Source organism: Symphalangus syndactylus, chromosome 3, assembly GCF_028878055.3.
Source record: "Symphalangus syndactylus isolate Jambi chromosome 3, NHGRI_mSymSyn1-v2.1_pri, whole genome shotgun sequence".
NCBI classification, from domain to species: domain Eukaryota; kingdom Metazoa; phylum Chordata; class Mammalia; order Primates; family Hylobatidae; genus Symphalangus; species Symphalangus syndactylus.
Genome location: NC_072425.2, coordinates 135679749 through 135703175, shown reverse-complemented (window position 1 = coordinate 135703175; position 23427 = coordinate 135679749). Strand labels below are relative to the sequence as shown.

The following is a 23427-nucleotide window of genomic DNA, read 5'->3' as shown; positions in this document are numbered from 1 at the left end:
GTGGCCTTGTGGGAACTCACCCACATAATAGGAAAGGGTGCGCTTGAGCCGGTCGAAGACAAACCAGCGCTTCTTCCATGATTTAATCTTGCCGCCCATCTTGACCAAGTAGCCACGGCAGACCTGGTGGGAAGCAGGAGTAAGGAAGGACCCAAATGTGCAGCCCTTAAGCCTTAAGTGTGTGCCATCGCCTGTGCCTGTATTCATGAGGGATTGTCCCCAACATTTCCTCAGGCCAGCACACCAGGTCCTGGGACAGAGATCTGGTTAGGTGAGGGTAGAGACTGATGCCACTATTCCAACGACCCAGGAGGTGCCTCTCACCATGGGATTCTCCCTCTCCCCAGCACCCCAGGGTCACACACGCCTTGTACCTTGCTGCTGAGCACCACGTGCAGGCAGGTATCAACACCATGGCCTGATGACTCAATATGTGTCTTCAGGTCAAAGTCCTCCTTCCGGATTGGCAGGTAGCGAGTCAAGGGTCGTGCCTGGGAGCAAGAGGGAGGGTCAGGAGAGTCTCCTCTCTTCCCTCATTATTCCCCTGTCCAGGCCCCTTGGCTTCACTTCTAAACCCCAACAGCCTGACATCATGCCTCCCTAACCCACGGTGGTCACTCTGGCTCCATAGGGCTTATGGCAAAAGTGGAGACCTACCATGCCTATGTTGACTCTACCTAGGGCCGGGCAAACTGCGAAGTCACTCTGTGCCTCAGTTTTCCCACCTATGACCAAGACACGGCATCTTTGTCTTGCCCTGCCCCTCCTTTCCCTCCTGAGCCCAACAGAATAAAGCAAGAGGCCAGATATGAACGTGCTCTGGGAAGAAAAGTCCAATAAGAAATCTAGTTTCCGACTTCGCGTGGGACCTTGTTTGGGTCACATCCCTTCTCTGGGCCTCAGTTTCCTTCCATGTAAAACACCGGCTTTGAACTAGATAATTAGTAAGGTCTACTCTACCTCTGATACTAACTAGAATTCTCAGTCGACTGGAATATTTTTCTACTCTTCCTTTCCCAGAAGAGCATTAAAATGGCCAGGAAACATCACATATTATTTAAAGAAAAAAAAAAAAAAACACACGACCCCACAGATAGCTGATTCTACCCATCTCCCACACCAGACACCAGTGGCCACTGCAGCAATGCCTGAGCCCCAGGACAGGGGCTAGAAGAGAGACTCCCAGAGCAGTCACTGACTGAAGCAGGAAAGGGAAACCAAAACCAGGCATTTTACAAATATTCCAACCACAGGGGTAAAATTCACAGAGCTTTTTTTTTTTTTTCCTGAGGCAGAATTTCACTCTGTCATCCAGACTGGAGTGCAGTGGCATGATCTCGGCTCACTGCAACCTCCACCTCCTGGATTCAAGCGATTTTCATGCCTCAGCCATCAGAGTAAGCTGAGATTACAGGGTATGATACCACGCCCAGCTAATTTTTGTATTTTTTGTAGAGATGGGGTTTTGCCATGTTGGCCAGGCTGGTCTCTGAACTCCTGGCCTCAAGTGATCTGTGTACCTCGGCCTCCCAAAGTGTTGGGATTACAGATGTGAGCCACTGTGCCCAGCCCCTTCTCATTATTTCCCAAACCCAATCCAGTTGACCTATCCCTTAGGATTTATTTTGTTGCATTGTAGGAAATGAGGGAACTGTGATCACTGCTTGGGAAAGATTCCAGGGGACTCCCAACCTGGGGAAGCCTACAGAGACCTAATCAGAAGGGACAGCCTAAGTCCTACAGATTCTCATGGGGGGTTGTAGGGGTTAGGATTTGGGATCAGAGACATGGGCAGATTTCCCAGCCCAAACCAATTTCTCCTTCTTTCAATTGTTCTGCTCAAGTCTCCTGTTTAAGGAGAAAGGGTAGGGCTGGCTTTTGGGCAAGGAAGGATTTCTGTCCTGAAGAGAAACTAGTACAATTCTGTCTTGGAGATGTAAACCAAAAGTCAGAGTGAGGTCATCCACTGATGGGGGACTGGAGCTGAAAGGTCCTGTTGGGTGTGGGCCAGCACACCCTGAAGTTCCACATGCAAGAGAGGCAGCAGGGGAAGCAGAAGGGAAGGTGCAGTGCAGGCTCATGAAGCGGATCTGAGGCCCTGGAGAGAGGCCAAGGCGAGCCACTCTGATTCTTGACTACCAGCTCCCATCTCTGGGATGCCTGTCCAGACCCTCTTCTCTGACCCTGGATGTCTGCAAGGTGGCCTGCCACATCCTTACAACCCACTACCCCAGCACACACACACACACACACACACACACACACACACACACACACACACACACTTGAATAGTCCTAGTGGGTCTGTTTTGGGGTCAATGAGTCCCAGGTAGAATTCTGCTAGTATTAAGCCAACAGCAATCTTTTCTGGAGCAGAACAGGTTTTACAGCCCAACACAGAAACCCTGGGATCTCCCCACTTCTCTACAGCCCTCACCATCAAGCCAACCACCACTGTGCCCCACTGCCCATTCACCTGGGAAAATTGTTTCTCCCGCATCTTGACCTCCTTCTCGACCAGCTGCTGCCTCCGGGCACTCTCACTCTGCAGCCTCCGTTCTACCTGCTCACGCCTCCGCCGCTCCTCCTCCAGGGCCTGCCGCCGCAGCTCCATCTCCCGCTCCTGCCCCCAAAGCCAAGAGGTCAGCACCTATGGCCATCCTTTTCCCCCGACTGGCCCTTGTCACACCTGGGCAGGGCTGCAGGAGGCGTCCACCTCAGGGTAGTCTGGCATGACGAGGCATCATCTTCAAAGCCCACCCTCTCTAAGAGCCCTGGCTGGTTAAAGAGAAATGCTTTAAGCATGACTGTCCTGACTTCAAACCCTGGCCCCGCTACCACTATGGGCTCTGTGATCCTGATAAAATCATTTAAACTTTTTTTTTTTTGGAGACTGAGTCTCACTCTGTTGCCCAGGCTGGAGTGCAATGGCACAATCTCACTCACTGCAACCTCCGCCTCCCAGGTTCAAGTGATTCTCCTGCCTCAGCCTCCCAAGTAGCTGGGATTACAGGCGTCTGCCACCATGCCCAGCTACCTTTTTTTATTTTTAGTAGACAGGGTTTCACCAGGTTGGCCAGGCTAGTCTCGAACTCCTGACCTCAGGCGATCCGCCTGCCTTGGCCTCCCAAAGTGCTGGAATTACAGGCGTGAGCCACCGCACCCAGCCATTTAAACTTTTTAAGCCTCAGTTCCCTCATCTGTGCAATGAAGTTAAGAATGCCCATTCCTGGAATTATAGTGAAAATGAAATTAGATCATGTATATAAATGCCCATCACTGATTCCAGTTGGAAAGCACTCAAAAAATAAATGGGGCTCTTACAATTGTATCTGAATCCTCAGAACATGGGTTATCTAGACAACTTTTTTTGACAGCTAATATATAGTCCTTTCCCAATCACTAACTGAAGGCCTTTTGAAAATTCAAATTAGGAACATTTGCTATTGAACTTCAAACTTTATGGGAAAAAAGTGACTAGAGACTAAGGTCAGAACCGAACTTATAAAAGCCACTATAATAGGATTTTAGAAGTCATTAAAACAAATAATTAAATACAGAGCATGTCAGTGATGCTTTATATGTCTTAGTTACTAATAAAGACCTCCTATACCATTAATTCCCATTTACTATTTCTTCCCAGCTCAAAACTTAGCAGAATCTCCTTTCCCCACATTTGCCAGGAGATGCTGATACATTTGCCATACTTAGACATAAATAAGATAGGAGGCATTCTTTTCTGGCTGGTCCTCCATTCAGACTGTCAGTATCTGTTTTTTATTAAATCCCTCAAACTGCTGACCTTACTCTCTGCGTCCCACTCTCATCTCAAATATGCAGAGTGCCTTGAATGGTGGACACAGAACAGCTTCTGCAGATCCTTTATTTATCCTCCTTCCTAGGCACACATTTCATCAGCCTGCCTATGCCCAGGATAAACCATGGGTCCCTCTTTGCCGAATCCCAGCTCCGTGCCCATGTGAAGGAGCTGTCAGCCCTCTCTGCTCCCAAGGCTCCCCAGCCAACACCTCTACACTGACTTGGACATCTGCCTCCTCTTCTGGTCTATACTTCACCCATAGTTCCTGCTTTTCCTAATCAGCCCCAAGAGGAATGGCCTGCCATATGGGTAGACAGGAATCAAAATTCCTGTAGTTGCCAAAAAGTCTACAAAAGTAAACATGCAAAAACTGGAAGTTTCCATACAGGAAATTACTGGTTGGAGAATGGTTACTGTGCTGCCTTCTCTGTTCCTAAGAGCTATGAAGTTGTAATCTCACCAAGCCTCCCTAAGCCTGTTTGAGGAATATAACCCTTTTTTTTTTTTTTTTTTTTTGAGATGGAGTCTCACTCTGTCGCCCAGGCTGTAGTGCAGTGGTGCGATCTTGGCTCACTGCAACCTCTGCCTCCCGGGTTCACGCCATTCTCCTGCCTCAGCCTCCCAAGTAGCTAGGACTACAGGTGCCTGCCACCACGCCCAGCTAATTTTTTGTATTTTTAGTAGAGATGGGGTTTCACCGTGTTAGCCAGGATGGTTTCGATCTCCTGACCTCGTGATCTACCCGCCTCGGCCACCCAAAGTGCTGGGATTACAGGCGTGAGCCACCGCGCCCGGCCGGAATACAACCTTTTAAAACATTTTCTAGCCCAAGGGAATGTGGCAAGGCTAATGTGGGTGGAAGGGCTTGGGGTGGAGCACAGGCCCTTGACCTGCAGTAGGCAGCTCTGTGCCCCAACACCTTCTGCCTCCCTGATCCAGGTCAGACTCACCCTCGACTCCATGAGCCGGTTCTTCTCTGCATGAGCCTCTTTCAGCATCTTCTCCATCTCCTCGATCTTCCCCATGTCCAGACCACTCGCACTGGGGAGAGAAGCGGAAGAGGAGGTGCATCAAGGAGCTGAGGCGGTGGCTGAGGGAGGCTGCGGGCCCAGGCGTCGGGGGTACCTGGACATGTTGTCAGGGGAGCAGGCCGAGTTGCCCCCGGTGGAGATGCTGGTCTCCATGCTGTCAGAGCTCTCCAGACTCAGCGTATCGTAGGCGTGCTCACCCTCCTCCCCACGCTCCCGCCCCGCAGGCAGGTGGTGTAGGATAGAGTGGTGCATGAGAGGCGGGAAGCCCGAGGGGCCCGCTGGGAAGGGGGCTGCCCCATGAAGGGCATCCCACTGGCACTGTGCCTCAGCTGCTGCTTTCTGCTTCAGCTCAGCCAGTCGCCGCCGTTGCTCTTCAATCACCTGTTGTCCTGAAGGAGGGACAGATGGGAGTCACAGTGGGCTCCCCACCCAGCTAAGGAGCAGGCCACTGGCAGCACAACACACAGAGGGAGGGGCAAGCAGGGAGAGGTTAACACAGAGCAGCCCCCTCTCCCCGCGGCTTCCCTAAGGCCCCTGCAGCTCCAGGCCTGGCTGCTCTGCCAATGCTTCAGTCGCCTGCACAACCGGCCACAGATGCACAGTCTGGCTTCGGTGCTCTTTCGCACCCTGAGTCCACATAGGACACCAAACCTACCCAAGTAGTGCCGGGGCAGCATGACAGCCAGTTGGCTCCAGCTCACAACCAAGGCCTAAGTAGGTCTAGGCAGGATACATGCACCCACCCTGCCTGCTGGAGAAGGGAGAAGGAAGAGATGGCGGAAACCCCATGAGCACCCAGAATGCCAATGCAGACCCCCCTGCAATGCAGAAGCAAAAGCAACAAACGCAAGAAAGAAGGCAAGGGAGACACGGTAGAGCACAGCTGAGGGCAGAAGAGAGGCCAGCTGGAGGGGTGAGGCCAGCAGACACCCCAACCCAGCTCAGCCTGGGACCCTGCCTGCAGGCAGTGGGGACCTGGGCAGGACACATCATGCTGATGCCAGGGCAGGGGCTGCCTGGCCAAAGCAATGCCCTCTATGACCAACGTTCTACCTGCTGGGTCGTCGGTTGGGAGGGGCTCGGCGGGAAGCGACTCGACTGGCGTGGGGGACCCCGGGCAGAGGGTACGGTAGAGACACAGAGGGGGTAAGAGGAGAGAGAGGCACAGACATGGGCTTTCAAAACAACCAAATTGCACACAAGCAACAAGGACTCCTGGGTCCCCAGAGCCAATATCTCAGGCAACCATTTCTAGAAGTCATCAAATCCATCCCCTGCCTCCAGAGAGGGCAACGTCTAACCCGACTCAGGTCAACAAGCAGTTCTCTTATTGGCTAGGCTCTCTAGGAAAGATGTCACAGCCCCCTAAGCCCTTAGTCTCCTGCCCTGAAGGCTTTAGATAAATATCCAGGAAGCTCTTCTTTAGGTACCCACTCTAAATCCTTTCTGTTCTGGCCTAGATCCCAATTAAAGGAAAAACATCCTGTGAAAGGTGTGAGCATAGAGGAGGCATGGCAACTACCCAGGGTCCCCTTAGGAGAGCAGGTGGGCTGGCAGGGCAGTCACTCACCCTTCTGCTGCAGAGCTAGTTGGCGCTTGGTCTCGATGTCCTGCAGTGTGGCTGCCAGGTTGCGAGGAAGGCTGCCCGTGCCATTCTGGGTGAGTAGAGCGCTCTGCAGAGGAATGGAGAGTTCGGACCTGGGCTCAGAAGGCCCTTACCCCAATTCCCAAGGCTTTTATGGGTGGTCTTGGCCTCTTCCCAGCGTGGAAGTCTCCATCCCCAGCCACATGTGCAGCCCCACCCGCTGTCCTCAGACCTTTGGGGAGGGGCTACGCCCCAGGGTAGCCACGCTGAGCTGGGAGGAGGAGGAGGAAGAGCCAGAGGAAGAGGGGAGGGGGCCGCTGCGGGTCCGGGGAAGGGGGCTGGTGGCCTCGCCATCCATCTTGGAGCGGTAAACCTGGAAAGAAAAGATAGTGCCCAGTGATTTCTGGCTCCCCCATTGGCCACCTCCCCCATGTCACCTAGTCTGCTGTGATCTGACGTACCACCCTGGCACTAGGCCTCTGAGGCCTTCTGGCTCTGACAACAAGCCTCCTGAGCCAGCCCAATGGCCAGATGCTATTGGCAGCTGCCAATTCTCCTTTCCAGGCTGTTCCTCCCTGGGCCAATCCCTAGCCCAACCCTGGGTCTAAGAAAAGACCTGTAAACAGACCCATGCAAGGATTTAATGTCAGTCAGGCAGTTGTGCAGGAGACCAACTAGAAGCTGGGTTCCCTCTGGTCCTAGCTCTGCCACTAACAGGCTGTGTGACCTTGGGCCACACACCTCCCTACTCTGGGCCTTGGCTTCCTTATCTGCAAAAGGCGGTAGGACTAGACTAAATAATGGCCAAGCTCCCCTGCAGCACTAGCATGTGGTGAATATGGCCTTTAGTGTCACAAACCCTGACTTGGCATAAGCTCTGCTACTTCCTAGCTGTGTGGCCTTGGAGAGATTACTTATCTTCTCTAGGCCCCAGTGTTTCATCTATAAAATGAGTTAACTTCATCTACCTCAAAGACCTATGATGATGATTAGAGAATCAAAACACGTTAAAGTCTCTAACCAGCTGGGTACACCGTAGAAGTCTTACATGATCAAACTCCTCCCCAAGGAAACATGAAATTTTAGCTGAGGTCACAGTCTTACAGATGCAGTGCCTTCACTCAAGGGATGATCTTAAATGGTCAATCTTAGGCACTGCAGCAGGTCAGTGGAGGAAACCTGAGGAGACTAGCCCAGCCCCCTTTCCCACCCCATGGTCAGCTGCTTGCTGCAGGTTCAGGTAGGCCCACGCCCTCCATGGCAACTCTGAGGAGGCTTAGGCTGTCACTTCAGAGTCTTTGCCCTTTGTTTTCTGCTTCCAAGTGTCACTGCTGGAGAGACCAGGAGAACAAAATGCTGGCAGTTCTTCCCAGGACACACTAGTTCCAGTTGCCACAGGCCCAAAAGCCTGTCAGGCCCCCAGACTGGGTGAGAAGCTCCGGGTGTTGGGGGCTGCCAAGCACAGGCCAGACCCACAGCCTAGCTCAGCACAGGGCACCAAACAGATCCCAACCTGACCACAGCTCCAGAATCCTCTTCCACCAGACACTCAATCAGATAGTTTTAGACTATGGAGGCTGGCCCTCCAGTTGCCCACATGCCAGGATGGCTGCCTAAGGAGTGACCCTCTCAGGGCCCAGAGGTGCCCTCATTGCCCTGACTGGGCTGATGCCTCCACTCAAGGTGGTACTGTGTGGCTGATGGATTGGCAGGAGGTATCAGAGTGAACAGGTGCAAAGCCTGGGGAGGACGGGCAGTGAAGGAGGGGTTACCTGCAGCTGACGGGAAGCTTTGGCGGGCAGAGGCGGGGGAGAAGAGTGAGGGGAGGCTGCAGCGGGGCCAGTCCCCAGCCCGGCCATCAGCTCCTGGTACCACTGCTCTAAGTCTACAGCAGGGAGCAGCAGCTTCTCCATCTGGAGGTGGGAATGGGGAGGGGAAAAGGGGACAGGAGCGGAGGACGGAGAGGAAAGGCCAGGAAATAAAGGGAAAGGAAAAGGCAGGAGAAGGAAGAAAGAAGAAAGAAGAGGAAGAAGGAAGGAGAAGGTTAAAGGAAGGCCATATCAGGGAAATGGACAGGAAGGTGAAGGAAGAAGGGGAGGAAAGAAGGGAGAAAGGAGAGCATCAAGAAAAAGAAGAGAAAAACAGTGAGACAACAGTTGCCCTGAATGTACTAACGGCAAAGAGAAACAGTCAGGGTACAACTTCCAGACCATAGACATGTGCTACACCAGCCATGAAACCAGCCACCAGACAGAGCCTGCAGGCACTGGGCACTCCCCTTGGGCTGGCCCAGAGCCAAGAGGCCAGGTGAGCAGGAGCAAAACACACACAGAGCACACCAGTCACGGGTGGGGGTAGCAAGAACTCACAGACCACCAACCTTAGGTGAAGGCGTGATGGAAGCGAACGAGGAGGAGGGCAGCATGGGAGGAAGGCAGGTGGTGGGAACCAGGTCCCGGGAGGCGGAGGCCCAGGGAGAAAGGCCTGGCACAGGGCCTGGGGGCATGGGCAAGGTGCCCCGCATCACCTTTAGCTGCTCAAGCATCACGTACTTGGGGCAAGGCCAGACACAGGAGGGAATATAAGAGGTTAATGGAACCACAACACATGAGATGGCCCTACCCACAGGGGAAGGGAGGGAAAGGGCAGGAAGTACAGAGCCTGCAGCCTAGGAAAGCCAGAGTCCTCTCAACTCGACACCCTCATCCTAGAGCAGAAGGCATGCCCCTCCCTGGGCCATAGGAGCTGAAGAAAGCTCCCAAGGCCCCAGGGAAAAAAATAAACCACTCCCAACCTCCCCTTAGGCAGGCTGCCCTTCTCCCTCACTATTGAACACAGACCCTTCTGTCCCCCCAGCTCCACCCAGGCCCAAGGGGGAATCTAGGCCATCCATAAAGAGGTCCTTGGGCATTGGTGGGCACCCTCGGTGGCTGGTACCTCACTGTCAGGCAGGGGCTGGGCGAGCACACTGGGGGAAGTGGCAGAAGCATAGGGGTCCAAGCGGGAACACAGCTGGAAAACTTCTGCCAGGGTCACATATTCCTGGGGTGCCCAATAGAAGGGGTAGGGGTGGGCAAAGAAGGGGTTAAGAAGGTTCAGCAAGGTGCCCAACACCCCAAACTCCATGCCAGGCCACAGGGCCATCACTCCATGTCAATACAAAATCCAAGGCAGGGGTAGGGTGCCTGCTATGCCCATAGATGGCTGCAGGGAGTGACGGAGACCAGAAAAGGGCAGCAGAACCAACTGTCTGAAGGCTCATCCTGCCCTCCGCTCTTACAGCCACTTTGGCATCCAGTCCTGCCCCAAGCAGACCCTGAAGGCCCATGCCTGAATTTGCCCTGGGCTGGGGGCAGGCAAAGAAGCCCACAGAAGGCCTTCTAAGAGTCCACTGAGGATCAGAACCCAGCTTCCAGAGACCCCTCGGTCCCCAACAACCTGGCAGTCCCCAGTGGGGCACACACATGCAGCATTGAGCACCAGTCACACCATTCCCCAGGGTCCCCTCACACCCCATCAGCCCAGGCAGGAGCTAGAAACAGGTGGGGGAAGGTGGAGACATCACCAGGGCCTGAGCAAGATGGGCTGTGAGAAAGAGGCCTTAGCAAGGAACAGCTAAAAGCCTAGCAGAAAAATGGGCCCACTGCCCAAGGTGAGTCCTTGGAAAGATGCCAACACATTCAACTGTGGGCTGGGAGGACAGGGACTGTCGTATTCATCACCTGTCCTTAGAAACAGAGCTTATCTGGGTGCTGGGAGCATGGTAGACCTCCACAATGCATGCTGAATCAAAGCGCAGGACCATAAGCCTGCTCTACCCAAGGGGCCCATCCAGGCCTAGCTCTAGAACCAGGTTGTCCTCTGGGGTCATGGAAAAGGAAAGTCAGCCAGAGGGTCCAGCATGTTGTGAGAACTGACGAATGGCATGCAGAATATAGGCAAATTAATATGCAATTCAATGGGCTGCCCAGGCACTCTATGGAATGGCGGCATGGCACGCTCACACACACTCTGCCAAACTCTGGCCAGCCAAGAAACTATCACCACATGCCCTTCAGCTAAGCCCTGGGAGGAGCTGTAGGCAGGGGCTCAGCGGGCAGGCAGACAGGCAGTGGGCAAAGCAGAGCACGCAGTTAGCTGTGATTACCTCTTGTGCTTTGGGGCAGAGAAGAGTGGAAGCAGGTGGGGTTAAAGAGACAGAGGAGGCCCCAGCCTGAGAAGACCCTGGGAAAAGGCCCAGAGCCTTAGTCCCCAGCCCCATCTCTGAGGACTCGGAGATGAGCAGCTCGGCCTACAGAGAGGGGACACGGTGAGGGGCTGCATCCCTCACACTCAGCCCAGTTCCCCACCTCAGGCCTAAATTGTTTGCGTAGTGAGGCAGGGAGGGAGGGAGGGAATGAAGTTGGTAAACCAGATATGTTCTATTTGGAACTCACACACCAGACATACAGACTCGGGGAAGAACCACTTAAAGGGCCTCAATATCCTCTTCTGAGACAAATACCTAACTCAGGACTGAAGCCCAAGAGCCCCAGGATCAGCACCCCTATATCCCTATGTTCCCCTTCAAGGGGAATCCATCCAGCCCAGCCCCTACCAAGCCTCTGAGCTGTCTACTCACCCAACCCAGGCCCCTGAGTCCCCCCACATATATTCAGCCACCAAAAACAGTGAAATCTGTGGGCTCCTGGGAACCCCAAAGGCAACTAAACAGAGGCAGCTGGTAGCCATGGAAGATCAAATCCCAGAGCTTGGGGCCATTCCTCCTCAAATCTCTCCCATTCAGGAAGATGCCCCCACGCAACCTCAGCTACTAGGGTGAAAGTGCCATGTGTTACTACTCAAGAGCATCCCAGGACACCCCTTGGGCCTGAAGCTGGGGCTAACCCAATCGTGATACCTCTTTGAGGGTCGATGTGGTCTTCGGGAAAGGCCTGCCCCCTGTGAGTGAGTGGTATCTCCTTTCCAGCACAGTCAGTTTCTCCTTCTCCTGCGAGCCCAGAATGGCAGAGTCAAAGAGGAGTGGGAGCCAGGAGACTGTGTGAGGGGGGCCCTGTGCTCCATCCCAGCACGTTTACACCCCAGCCCTTCTGCACTCCCCTCCCACTTACCCTACTCCAAATCTCCCGGCCCAACCTGAGGGACCCTACCTTTTGCAGCAGCTGTAAGGAGGCATTCTTGTCCCGGGCCAGGCGTTCTGACTCCTGCACGGCCTGAGCCCGGATCTGCCCAGCCTGACTGTCCAAGATGGCCAGGCGCTCCTAAAGGAGATGGGGTGGTTGATCAGGCCCTTGGGAGACAGGGCTGAGCCCAAGGTGAGAACTAGCTGGCTCTCCTGCCCAGAGACTCAAGGCTCAGGTGAAGGGGATCAACCAGCTCTTCTGCTTGGCCTCAACTCACCCTAAGAAAACAGACTGCCATGTGGGCTCCTTCCCTCGGGCCTCCCTCCCTCCCTTGACCAATGACCCCTGTGCCATTAGGCACACCACTCAGATCCTCAAATCTCCCTTCCCTTACCCCACAATCAATGGGTCCCAAAGCCTGGAGACACTCCATGTGCCTAATTCTCCCTGTCCCAACCCCACTTGCCACCACCCAAATCCAGGCCCTCTGCTTCCCTGGTCTGGACCTTCTCACCAGCCTTTGCTTCCACTCTCTCAACTTCCTGATCCACTCCACACTGTCACAAATATCTTCCTAAGATGACTTTGAGGTTTGTTTGCTTATCTGAATTTTCTAATCTTTCTAAAAAGAAAAATTACTTTCTAAAAAGGAATATTACTTGAATAATTTTTTAAAAATCCACAAGTAAGGTCAGATCATGCCTCTCCTCAAAATCTTTCAGTGGTTCCTCATTACACACAGGATAAAGCACAAACTCCTTACCAAGCATTCGGGGCTCCCGAACCCTTTGCAGCTCCCCTCCCTCTTACAGCCTCCATGTCCTTTCAGCTCAGCCACACTGTACACTCAGCTGTGTAGCTGTTAACTCTCAGGCCTTTCTTATGTCACTTCCTTAGGCCAGAAGAGCTGTTCCAATCTTCTCTACCTATCAAGAGCTTACTTATCATCTAAGACTAGACCAAATGCTACCTCCTCTCCAAAGCCTTCCTTGATTGCCGATTTCTTTGCTCCTTCCTCTGTGCTCACATTCTTCTGTATCACCATCTGCCTTTATTATTGTTATTTGTGAATATATCTGTTACCACCACCACCACCAGCCTGCCCCAAACGTAAGATCCACATTGTCTTTTCTGTCTTTATACCCTCAATAGGGTTTTTAGAACAGTACCTGGCTCAATAATCATGTGCTAAAAGGAAATGAAAAGATAGTAAGTAAGTGGGAAGGATGAGAGATAGGAAAAATGGGCTGGGTTAATCCCAGGAGGGCTTCCTGAAGAAGGCGGCCTTAAACCACCATCCTTAGGAACAAATCATGGGAAAGGAAGAGTTAAAGAAGGGAGATGTCCTAAATCTGGGGTCAGTCCAAGAGAAGACCAAAGTAGGCTGGCTGGGCGCTGTGGCTCACGCCTGTAATCTTAGCACTTTGGGAGGCTGAGGAGGCTGGATCACCTGAGGTTAGGAGTTCGAGACCAGCCTGGCCAACAGAGTGAAATCCCATCTCTTCCAAAAATACAAAAATTAGCCAGGTGTGGTGGGGGGGCACCTGTAATCCCAGCTACTTGAGAGGCTGAGGCAGGAGAATCACTTGAACCTGGGAGGTGGAGGTTGCAGTGAGGTGAGATCACACCATTGCACTCCAGCCTGGGTGACAACAGCGAGACTCTGTCTCAAAATCAACAACAACAATAAAGTAGGCTAGGCAGTAATCCTCACGGCAAGAGCTGCCATCTACTAAGAACCCATTAGGAGCCAGGAACTCTGCTAAATGTTTTGCATTTGTTGCGTAATTTAATAAGCTCCCTTATGAGGCAGCTGCATTTATACCCATTTTATAGGTGAGAACACCAACATATTTAGGAGCTAAGATCTCTTAGCCAGCTAAGTGGTAGAGCAAGGATTAGAATCATTTATTGGACTCCCAGACCAGTACTCTGAGCCACTCTGAATCAGAGTGGAAAGGGCAGGGGAGCACAGGGCACCAGGGCAGAAAGAGCCTAGGGTGGGACACTAGGGTCTGAGGATGAAAGCTGGATAAGGTTCCTAATGAGGAGCATGGGGAAGAATGTGACACCCCACGTCCCAGGGGCTGAGCTCCAGTTTCCCAGGAGCCAGGGTGGGTATGGGAAGAAGAATCCACTACTGCCAAGCCCTCCCAAACTCCCTGGAGCTTATACTCACCAGAACCCCAAAGGGATGAGATTAGCTGATCTACAGCTCCCTACCGCATTCCCTCCAGAAAGAAAGAGGAAGAGGCTAGAGAAGTGCCCGCCCTAGCCTCCGTGCAGTACAGTCGAAGGAACATGGGATTTGGGCCAACAGGCCTGGGTTCCAATTCTGACTCTGAAGCTTATATAATGGGAGGCTTTGGGCAAAATGTGTAGCTTCTCCTACTCCTAGTTTCCTTGTCTATAAAATGGGGATAACAGCACTTGCCTTGTGATACCGTCCTAAGGACAGCATGAGGTAATCCAAGGAAGGCTCCCAGCAAGGTGCCTGACACACACCCATGTGCTTAGGTGTGTCAGTTTTCTTCCTTCCTTTCATCAGTCAGTCTTACATCCAGAAAGTGCATTTGTAAGACAGCAGCTCAGGGAGAGAAGCATGGGATCTGGACTCAAGGAAAGTCCAGCAGCTCCCCACCTACCACCAACCCCAGGCTAGCCAGCAAATCCCCTACGTCACCAATTTTAGACACCCCTCCCCAATCTCACCACCCTCACTTCCCCCACACCAACTCCAGTCAGGCAAAATGTACATGCATGTGTGCATGTGCATGGCCACAAGCTTCAGCCAGCCATAAGGGTGGAAGCTGCTTGAGCCATCCTCTCCAATCCCTCCCTTATCTCTTCCCAACCCTTACTAACACATACCTCCTCCCAGCTTTACTCCCCAAACTCACACACAGGCACCTGCGCCACCATCCTGTGGTCTGGCTGAGATCAGGAGCAGACAATCACAGTGTCTAGCTAGCGTGTCACAGCCAGCCAGGCCACAATACCCAATAACCCTTGTTTTATAGCTCAGCCAAGGCAGGGCTGAGCCATGGCTGGAACCGAAATGAATGCCCTTTCTAGGGCCCCTAGCTGGCTCTAATATCCAGATCTCAAATCTTTCTGTGTGTCCCGGCACTTCCACCAGACAAGAACTCTGCAAGCACAGGGGAAAGCCTCCTCCTCCTCCTCCTCCATCTTTCACCTTCCTGCCGGGCCAGTGCCAAGCTCTGAATGGGAGCAGAATCCACTTTCCACTGGAAGACTGAGGGGAGTCAGAGCTTAATAATAATAGCTATCCTTCACCGAGTGCTTACTACAATCACATCCTATTCTGTCTTTACATCTTGTTTAATTCTCACAACAACCTGTTATAATTCTCATTTTACAGACAAGGAAATCCAGGCACAAAAGACGAAGTTAACTTTTGTGAGGTCATTGGGATTCAAACCCAGATCACTGGCCTCCAACAGCATGCAGCAGGGAACGAGGTGGGGCACACCTTCCTCTTGGCGATGCTGCGGAGCAGCTCAGCCTTGCTCCGGAGCAGCCCCTGGCCGGCCAGCTCACGCTCCTCCTCCACGCGGCTCTCCCGCTCCAACTGCTGGAACTCCAAGTCCTCAAAGAGCTTTGTCTCAGTCTCCAGGGCCTCTGCCTCCTTCAACGACAGTGACAAAGGGGGTTGGGTGGTGCTTGCAATGCCACTCTGGGCCTGGAAGGCCAGGCCACAGGGACATGCGTTGTATGGGGCTGGACCCGGGGAAATTGGGTAAGAAACCTGCCTCCCCCCAGCTCCCGCTGTACTTGGCCTTGCCCTTTTGCGGGTATCATGGCCTGGAGCGCTGATTCCCCAACATTCCCGGTTCCCTCCAAACCACAGCACCGACCCTGGTGTCCGGCGGGTACTGCAGGGGCCAGGTGGTCCCGTCCCACCGCTCTCCTCTCTTCCTTCTGGGGCGTGGCCCGCGGGGCCGGGGGAGGGGGGGCGGTGGAACTGACCCTTCTCAGCTGCTCCTGTAACTGTTCCCGCACTGACTCGGGGCAGTTATCGAGCTGCGTCTGGAGCTCGGCGTAGAGCGCCTGGCGGGCCTCCAGGTGCCTCCGTCCCGCGGCCAGCTCCGCCCTCTCCTGGTCGGCGGGAGGGCGAGGGAGAGGGCGGGGCACAGGGGAGAAACAGAACACACACTCCTCAACTCCGGCCCGGCAGCGGCGGGAGGGGAGCGCGGGAGGGCGGCCAGGGCGGGACAGAATGGGGGTCGGCAATGGGGGTTGAGAGAGGTGAAAAAAAGGCTGGAATCAAAGAGGAGAATAACCAGGTGAGGAGAAAGAAAACGGTAGAAAGGGAAAGTGAGGAGGGAAAGAGGTGAAGAGGGAGAGAGCCCAAGGCCAGGAGCTGAAGGGTAACACGGCAGTCAGAGGTGCAGGGGATGGGGTCACACAGGCAGAGGTGTGCGGGCAGGGCACAGATTTTGGTCTCCTGGAGTCCCTTGAACTGAAATTGTTGGGTAGGTCTTGAGAAAAGGCCCTCTGTTTTCTCTCCAAACCAGTCAAGGCTGGTTCTGCATCACAGAATCGGAGCCTCCAGCTCTCATCCCTCCCCTTCTACCACAGCCCAGAGACCAAAATTTAACCCAGGGAAAAAGGGTAGTGATGGTGAGGGTTAAATCCAGGGTTGGGCGTGAATCAGGAGCTGAGGATGTTAAAGCAGTGCGCCAGAGGGGACACCAACCCAACACCATTGGCCTCCCTCCCCTCCTGCCCAGGGTCGGGGTGGGGTGTTGGCCCTGCAGGCTGAACTTCAGGGATGAGGGTTGCAATTAGTTCGGGCCGTTTCCATGGTAATAAAAGTCCCAGGAGTGGGTACAGAGGGGGTGGACGTTTCTGTCTGGGGTGAGATGACACCTCTGAGGGTGGGAAGGGGGACGAGGGGAGGGTTTGGTGAGTCACCCCTCAAAGGACAGGCAGAGGAGAAACTGTGATTACGGATTCCAAAGCCAGAGTGGAGCCATGGGCTGAGGGCAGGGGAGGGAAGCCGAGTGAACCCTCCACACCACTGCCATCACTACCACCATCACCACCACCACCATCACTACCACAGCCTCGAATAACTTCTCTCTTCCCCACAGAGAAAGCGAAGTCCAGGCCTCCAAAAAACTCCAGGTCAGTGGAAAATGAGGTTAGGCAAGTTCCTTCTGAAATGCTGAGCTTTATCCCTGGGAGTGAGGCCCTGTGCTGAACCCAGTCACTCCCATCCCTCTACCCAACTCATCTACCCATCCCCAGAGAGGAGGACCTGATCAGGCCAGTTCCTGGGGTCTAGGTGCTTCCTCATCCTTGGACTCAGCCTTTAAAATACCCTGTGTTATAGGTGGCTCAGGAGTGAGGAGAAGAGTAGGGGCTACCCATTACAAACCTCTGATGGGTATCTGAATTTGGGAAGCCCCAAGGGAAAGCTAGGAAGGGTAGCCACTATGTTGGCAGAGAGGTCCTGTTCAAGCCCTCCAAGACCACGCCCACAACTGGGCCTCTTTACTCCTTGGCTCCAGAGGGCAGGCAGGGGAATAGGTGGAAGACAGCCTGCTCTGCTGTGCAGGAAGCTGCCAGGAAGCTTCCTTGGGTTATCTCATGCTGTCCTCAGACAGTAGCCTAAGACAGCAGCCTAGGCATTTCCAATGGAAAGAACTCTTCAGTCTGAGCAGCTCCACAGCCAAGCATTTCCCCCACCCTCATACCCCTCCTGCCAATGCCCCCTTGAGTGAAGTTGAGCTACCAATCCTCCTGCCAATTCCTTTCATATAAAAACTCTGGGGTCCCACACCAAGAAAAGAAGGAGGCAGCATTAGAGGGGAGAGGCCAGGGGCACAGAGGCACCCATTGAGTTAGTGCAAAAGCGGGCATGGCTCAGCCCTACCTGGGTGGCACTGGCAGTTAGGGGCATGCGGAAAGCCCAAGTTGGTGATTAGAAGGGGCGTTAGTGTAGGCCTAGTTGGCAAGCATGGAGTTAATTTGGCACAGAATTTGGGAGTGTGGTTTTGGGGGCCAGAGCCAAAGCTCCAAAAAAAAAAAAAGGGTCAAAGAATTTTTAAGATTCTCAAAATTGAGGGCAGGAGGAAGAAACTCAAAAAATCCAGAAGGAAAATTAAATTATTGGAAAAATACTGTCAGATCCAGAAATAGATGACCCCTCTCCACTTCAGAGCTTTTGGCACGGTGTTGGGCATCTGGGAGTGGCCCCTGCAGGCTGGCACGAAATCTGAAAGGGGCAGGGGCAGGAGCTAGGATCACCTGGGATGGGAGGCTGCAGATCCTGAAGGCTCAAGGGAAGCAGAGCCCCGAGGGCCATCTCCCAAAGATCACAACGTAAGCACTTGTGGTATGCTTGGAGGGAGATGTTCTCCAGATGGTGGGACCCGAACTTGAATCACTCCCCACTGTCAGTCCCTTAGGCTGTGCTCACTGCCCAAGAAGGGGCTTTGGCACTTCCTAGAAGGGCCATAAAGGGCCTAGGATGGCAGACACCCAGAGGTAGCACACAGACCCAGACAGAGGAGACCCCAGACACCAGCCCAGCCCCTGGCAGTGCCCTCCAAGCTGGTTCCTTCCACAGAGGAGGACAAGTCACCCTGTCTCTGCAAAGCCACAGAGACCACTTGTACTGCAGAATGGATGATGAGGTGAAGGGTACAGGGCCCCAGAGAAGACATTTCTCCTTCTCTCCCAGGCCACTGGTATCCAGCACTAAGCTGGGCCAGGTGTGGGTTACCTTGTCCCTCTCCTTCTGGATGCTTGTCTCCAAGGCCACCAGCTTCTCCTGCAGCTGATCCACTGCCTTCTGCTCCTTCTGCAGCAGTGCCCGCTCTGCCTCCCTCTCTCCCTGCAGCAGTGCCCGCTCCATTTCGGCCTGGGGGCAGACACCAGGGTCCCCATCAAAGCAGCTGACTGTGGCCCCTCTCTGGGGCTTTCAGTTGGCCTAGGGAAGAGTCCAGCTAGAGACTTCACGGCTCACCTCTCGGGATGACTCCTGCAGCTGCTGCTCTAGCTCCTTCACACGGACCTTGAGCTGCTCCACGCGCCCCAGCACCTGAGCCCGCTCCTCTTCCAGAGCTAGCACCTCTCCCTGGAGCTTGGTGCTAGGTGCATCTTCATGCTGGAGGGGACGGAAGCTATCAACTGAGGAAGCCTAGAGCCTTTTGGAATCAGACTAAGAAAATGGATCACCTGTTCCTCCAGGCACTTGCTGAGGAATAGCTGGACTGAGACAGGAGGCTAATTCCCTGCCCCCCCACTCAACCCCCACCTTCCAGGGGAGCAATAAGGGCTCTGCGGAAGAGAATATTTACCACTGAGTGCCAGGCCTGGGTGGGGCCCCATGGAAAGGCAGGTCATAAAGCATATTTATAGCTTGGGAAGCTCATCAACACCTTCCTTCTCTTCCTTGTCTCATTTCTGCACCTCTGCTCTCTAATCTCTTCCCAAACTTGATCCTTCCCCTCACTGGACCTTGGCATTCAATACACCAGCCTCCTCTGCCCCCAGCAGGTCCAACTTCAGCCTCTTTGTCTTGCCTACCCCTCCATCTCACCTCCTGCTGGGTGCTCTCAGTGCTGCTGCACTCCTCCTTGAGATTTTCCTCATCTGAGCGCTCCATACTCTCCCATAGGCGTTGGGTGGCAACTCCAGGCTCCTCGCTGCTCCGCCCAGAGGCCCCTGCAAGGCCTCGTGAGGGCCTCCGGCCTGCCAGTGCCAATGCTGCGGTGGCCTCCCCAATGCTGGGAAGCTCCCCAGCCTCAGGTCCCCCATCAGCCCGGCTGTATTCGGCACACAGGTTCAGGATGGTCTCCAGGCGCTGGCGTTCCTGGGAAGGATGGACAGAGCAGGACATGAAGAGGAGGAAGCTGAGCCCTGGTGGGGATAGAGCCAGGTTCAGTATCCTGTCAGAAGGGAGAGCAGGGTTACAGGGGGCTAGGACATCAGTGTCAAGTCAGAAGAGGCCTGACCCCAAGACCTAGGGGAGGCAGAGGGAAACAGGGTGCCCCAGAAGTGGGCAGGAAGAACCAGGCTGTTGTGCCACCTGCCCACATGGCATAACAGCCTGGTTCTTCCTGCCCACTTCTGGGACAGCCCCTTCCGTCTTCCTGTTCCTTTCTTTTTTCAATCTACCCTAGGACACACAGGAACACACCAAATGGACACACAAGAACACACCAAACATACGGAAACACACTGTTAAGCAGACTATAGACCACAATGAGACACAGATAAACTCAGGTGCTCATCCTGACACAGGTACACACAGATCTACAGACACAAGGACACACACTGACACACCAGCACTGATGCACAGACACACAAGGATACAACATGTGCCCTGGCCCTGCATTAATAGGCAGGTACAAAGACACCAGCCCTGACATGCACAAATGCACACTGATGCACACTCACAGATAAACACAGTTTAGCATACAGACAGGTGGGCACGTATGCAGACAGACAGGGCTGGAAAACAGACCCACGAGCCCACAGGGACCAGACACCCAACCACAGACATACATGGAGAAGAGGTAGACCAAGGACACGGCCCTCTTTGTCCCCACCTCAGCTCCAAGTTACCCTCAGCCCTTGGCTGTTTATCAGCAGGAGGGGCTGCTGCCAGTCCTTGAATGCCCAGGCCCATGAGTGAGTACTCCTATGGCCCCATCACTTCATTCACCCCTCTCCACATACACACCCACCCAGATACAGTCACCTCTCAGGGGCCTAGGAGGTAAAGGAGGTATGATACAATTACATTCCTGGTCTTTGTTGCCTTCTCCTGCAGGCCTACCTATAGGCCTGAAGCCTGGCTTGTGAGGCTTCCATGGCTCTCTAGGGTCCCTAGACCTCCTCAAGTGTCTCTCACCACTTACAGTTTGGCCATGAACCCAAACCGCAGGAAGTGGAGAGAAGGCTGGAGAGGTGTTCTCATACACTTACCCAGCTTCCCTCCTGTTGCTTGCCCAGTTCCATGGCAAAAAAAAAAAAAAAAAACCGGAACAGAGCCTCGGCACCTGGGAGGCTGGGCCAGTGCCTCCGCCCCTGCCCCAGGACCCAGATAAGCAGCCTGGTTGAGGTGGGAGGGGCAGGGCGGGCAGCCTCCAAGACTTAAAGTGGCAAGTGAGGCAGGTCAGGACTAGTGGTAAGATGTGTGCTTATGTGTGGGAACGGGGGTGGGAAAACTGATGGAGGAGTTGGGGGAGGCTGTGCCTGCCACTCTGCCTGTGCCAGGCTCACTGCCCCCTCTCCAGGATGAGACTGCAGCTTAGAATGGCCATGCATTCCCGTCTAGAACAATGCAAAAACAGTGAAGAGAAGATGCAGCAAAGGAAAAGATGGGATCCGCCTCATCTCACCCCCATCCAACACAAACACACAATCCTATACCCTCATCCAAAACTGTCCCAACCTCTTCCAAAAGCATCTCCAGATGCTTCAGTTCTGGTTCTCATCAGTTCTGGTTCTCTTCCTCAAACCAATCCCAGGGTTCCTGCCCACCTTCCAAAGAACCCTGTTCTGCTTGTAAGGGACAGGGGGCAGAATCCATTCTTCTGTACATGGGCTCGACTGTGTACACACCAGCCAGAGCCCCTTAAGCTCCCTGAGCTATCTGGGGAATCCTGGCCCCCACCCAGCTCAGATGCCATCTCCAGGACAGCTGCCTAGAGCCACACCCAGCCCCTGCATGCACCCACACGCATGCACATGGACACAGACAGTCACAATTACATAGGCTGGCTAACGGTCAGGCCAGGGCTGCCTATCCTGTTCTGTCCCTCTACCCTGCCACCCACACTCCTAGATGATACTGCCTGGGCCAGGATGAGCAGCTCCCACCCACTTGTAGAGGCCAAAGACAAGCAAAAAAGAAGGACAAGGTACTTTTCTAAAGAACAAGTCTCAGAAAGAGTCAGATAGACAGGGGACCTGGGTTCCAATTCCAGCTCTGCCAGAACTTGCTGTGTGACCTTGGACAAAGCCATTCCCCTCTCTGAGCTTCAGCCTACTCATCACCAACTGCTTCTCAAACTGGGAGGTTCGAGGTCTTACCATACCTGTGGTATGTTTTCCTAGAGCTTCACTGTGCTCGGGTAAACAATGTGAAATTTAATTTATACATTAAAACAAATGCTATGTTGAATAAATGCAAAATTAGCAAGAATTTAAAATAAAGCCTTAGAGATTTCAAAGGAATTTCTTCTTCATGGCACCAGAACCATAAGATATTGATCACTAAAGTGTATCCTGGAGGTGGGGAACCTTGAAAAGCCCAAGCCCTGTTTGAGGGCCTCTCCTGCTCTGCCAGCTGGCCTGCTCGAGCCCTGGCAGAGACTCTGCCATGGACAGTGGCAAGCCTCCCTGGCACCCGCTCACCAGCCTCTCCATCTCCTGCTCCCGGAGCCGCTCTTGGCGCTGTCGCCGGTGGTACTCCAGGAGGTCGTCCTCATTGTCACTGATCTCTGTGATGCTATTTTTCCGCTCCCTTGTGACAGGCACCCGCAAGTCCCCGCTGGAGAGCTTCCTCTGGACACAGGGACTCTGGCAGGGTGAAGCCCCAGTAAGAGAGCCCAGACTGTAGGCTGGGCTCAGCCTGCCACTGAAGCTGCCCTTGTGGGGTGCCAGAGACTCACCCAGTGTGGGTGAGGGGCTCCGTGTCCTACGGCCCCGTGCCCCCAGCGTCAGGGAAAAGTCCTCTGGTGAAGCCCCATGGGCTGCCCAGCGCCGGGGCCGAGGACTCTCTGCCACTTCCCTGCTTAGCTTGGGATCTGGGGTGGTCCGGGTGGGCAGCGGGGAGAGAGCTCGCCGGGACAGAGATGGACTTAAGGGGGGTAGTTCTCGCATACTGTCCAGGCCCCGCCGGCCCAGGCGGGGACTCTCAGGAGGCTGCAGGGTACGGGTGGCTAACCCATCTGAAAATGTTCGGCCCACCAGTTGGCGTGAGGAGCTGGTTGTTAGCACCCGCTCACTGCCTGGAGGCTCACGGAAAGGGCTGGGAGGGCGGTCCTGGAGTGTGCCAATCTTGTTTCGGGGAGCAGGGACTGGAGGCTGAAACTTGGGGCTGCCAGGAATGCTGGTGGGTTGACTGAGAGCACCAGAAGCTGGGTATTCACTCAGGCTGATGGCCACCACAGGCAGCTGCCCACCCAGCCGGGGGCTCTCAGTGGCTCTCCGGGCCTCCGCCAAGACAGTAGCTGCAGGGCTGTCTGTCAGCAGACCCCGGAGGCCAGGGCTGGGAGGCCTCTCATGGCCCCCTTTCCTGCTCAGCCGAGGACTCTCGGAGCGAGCACCACTTGGGCGGGACTGTGGGGGCTGCAGGGCCAGATGGTAGCTGGAGGAACGGGCAGGTACCAGCGGGGGCACAGAAGGTCCTGGCTCTTGCCCACTGGGTGAGTGACTGGCACAGCTTCCACTGCTGGCTGGTGAAGAGAGTGGAGAGAAGGCTGGAGAGGTGTTCTCATAGCTGGAGCCCACAGACATGGCACCGGGGCTGGTTGGGGGAGACAGCAGGTAGCGCCCACCATTAGCCATCGGCGACAGTGGAGAGGTTGCGGCAGGCTTCTTGCCAGCAGCTCCAGGCTCCTCTAGCACCAGTGAGTCCATGATCTCTTGCAGGTCCTTCTCAATAGAGCTCACCAGGGAACTGTGGCTGGCACAGGCGGAGGGTCCCCGTGTTGCAGTCTGTGGGGTGTGGTTCCCATTTACCAGACTTTCTGATTCTGCTGGAGGGAAATGCAAAGGTCTTTGACTTTAGGGAGCTGCATGTGCATTAGAGCCAGAGCACTAGCCCATCTCCTCCTAGCACAGTGAGGCTGACAAGGCTCTGGAGAAGAAGCCAGGAGATCT

The 23427-nt window shown here is 54.2% G+C and overlaps 2 protein-coding genes across 15 annotated transcripts in view; one reads left to right on the top strand and one right to left on the bottom strand.

Annotated features, from left to right (window-relative positions):
- The window catches only part of TREH (trehalase), a 45258-nt gene extending 30067 nt beyond the window's left edge, over positions 1-15191 (top strand). Inside the window, exons 2-3 of one of the 2 annotated variants that reach the window (XR_008656779.1) lie at positions 2431-2642; positions 3903-3945. The gene's annotated coding sequence lies outside the window, so the exon portion shown is untranslated. Of the gene's footprint in view, positions 1-2430; positions 2643-3902; positions 3946-14941 lie in introns of those variants that run through there. The other variant, XM_055273387.1, reaches the window with a different exon arrangement.
- The window catches only part of PHLDB1 (pleckstrin homology like domain family B member 1), a 50869-nt gene that overhangs the window by 7452 nt on the left and 19990 nt on the right, over positions 1-23427 (bottom strand). For 3 of the 13 annotated variants that reach the window (XM_055273385.1, XM_055273382.2, XM_055273380.2), the window contains 15 exons: positions 21958-23303; positions 19133-19405; positions 18557-18697; positions 18314-18451; positions 15053-15208; positions 11587-11697; positions 11337-11426; positions 8209-8349; positions 6669-6809; positions 6422-6524; positions 4946-5240; positions 4771-4861; positions 2477-2623; positions 375-491; positions 21-123 (listed from right to left, as the gene is read on the bottom strand). In XM_055273385.1, the coding sequence (XP_055129360.1) occupies positions 21-123; positions 375-491; positions 2477-2623; positions 4771-4861; positions 4946-5240; positions 6422-6524; positions 6669-6809; positions 8209-8349; positions 11337-11426; positions 11587-11697; positions 15053-15208; positions 18314-18451; positions 18557-18697; positions 19133-19405; positions 21958-23303 (3393 nt within the window). Of the gene's footprint in view, positions 1-20; positions 124-374; positions 492-2476; positions 2624-4770; positions 4862-4945; positions 5241-5904; positions 5950-6421; positions 6525-6668; positions 6810-8208; positions 8350-8816; positions 8988-9373; positions 9479-10583; positions 10728-11336; positions 11427-11586; positions 11698-15052; positions 15209-15549; positions 15679-18313; positions 18452-18556; positions 18698-19132; positions 19406-21957; positions 23304-23427 lie in introns of all 13 variants that reach the window. The other 10 variants (XM_063636556.1, XM_055273365.2, XM_055273374.2 and 7 more) reach the window with 10 other exon arrangements.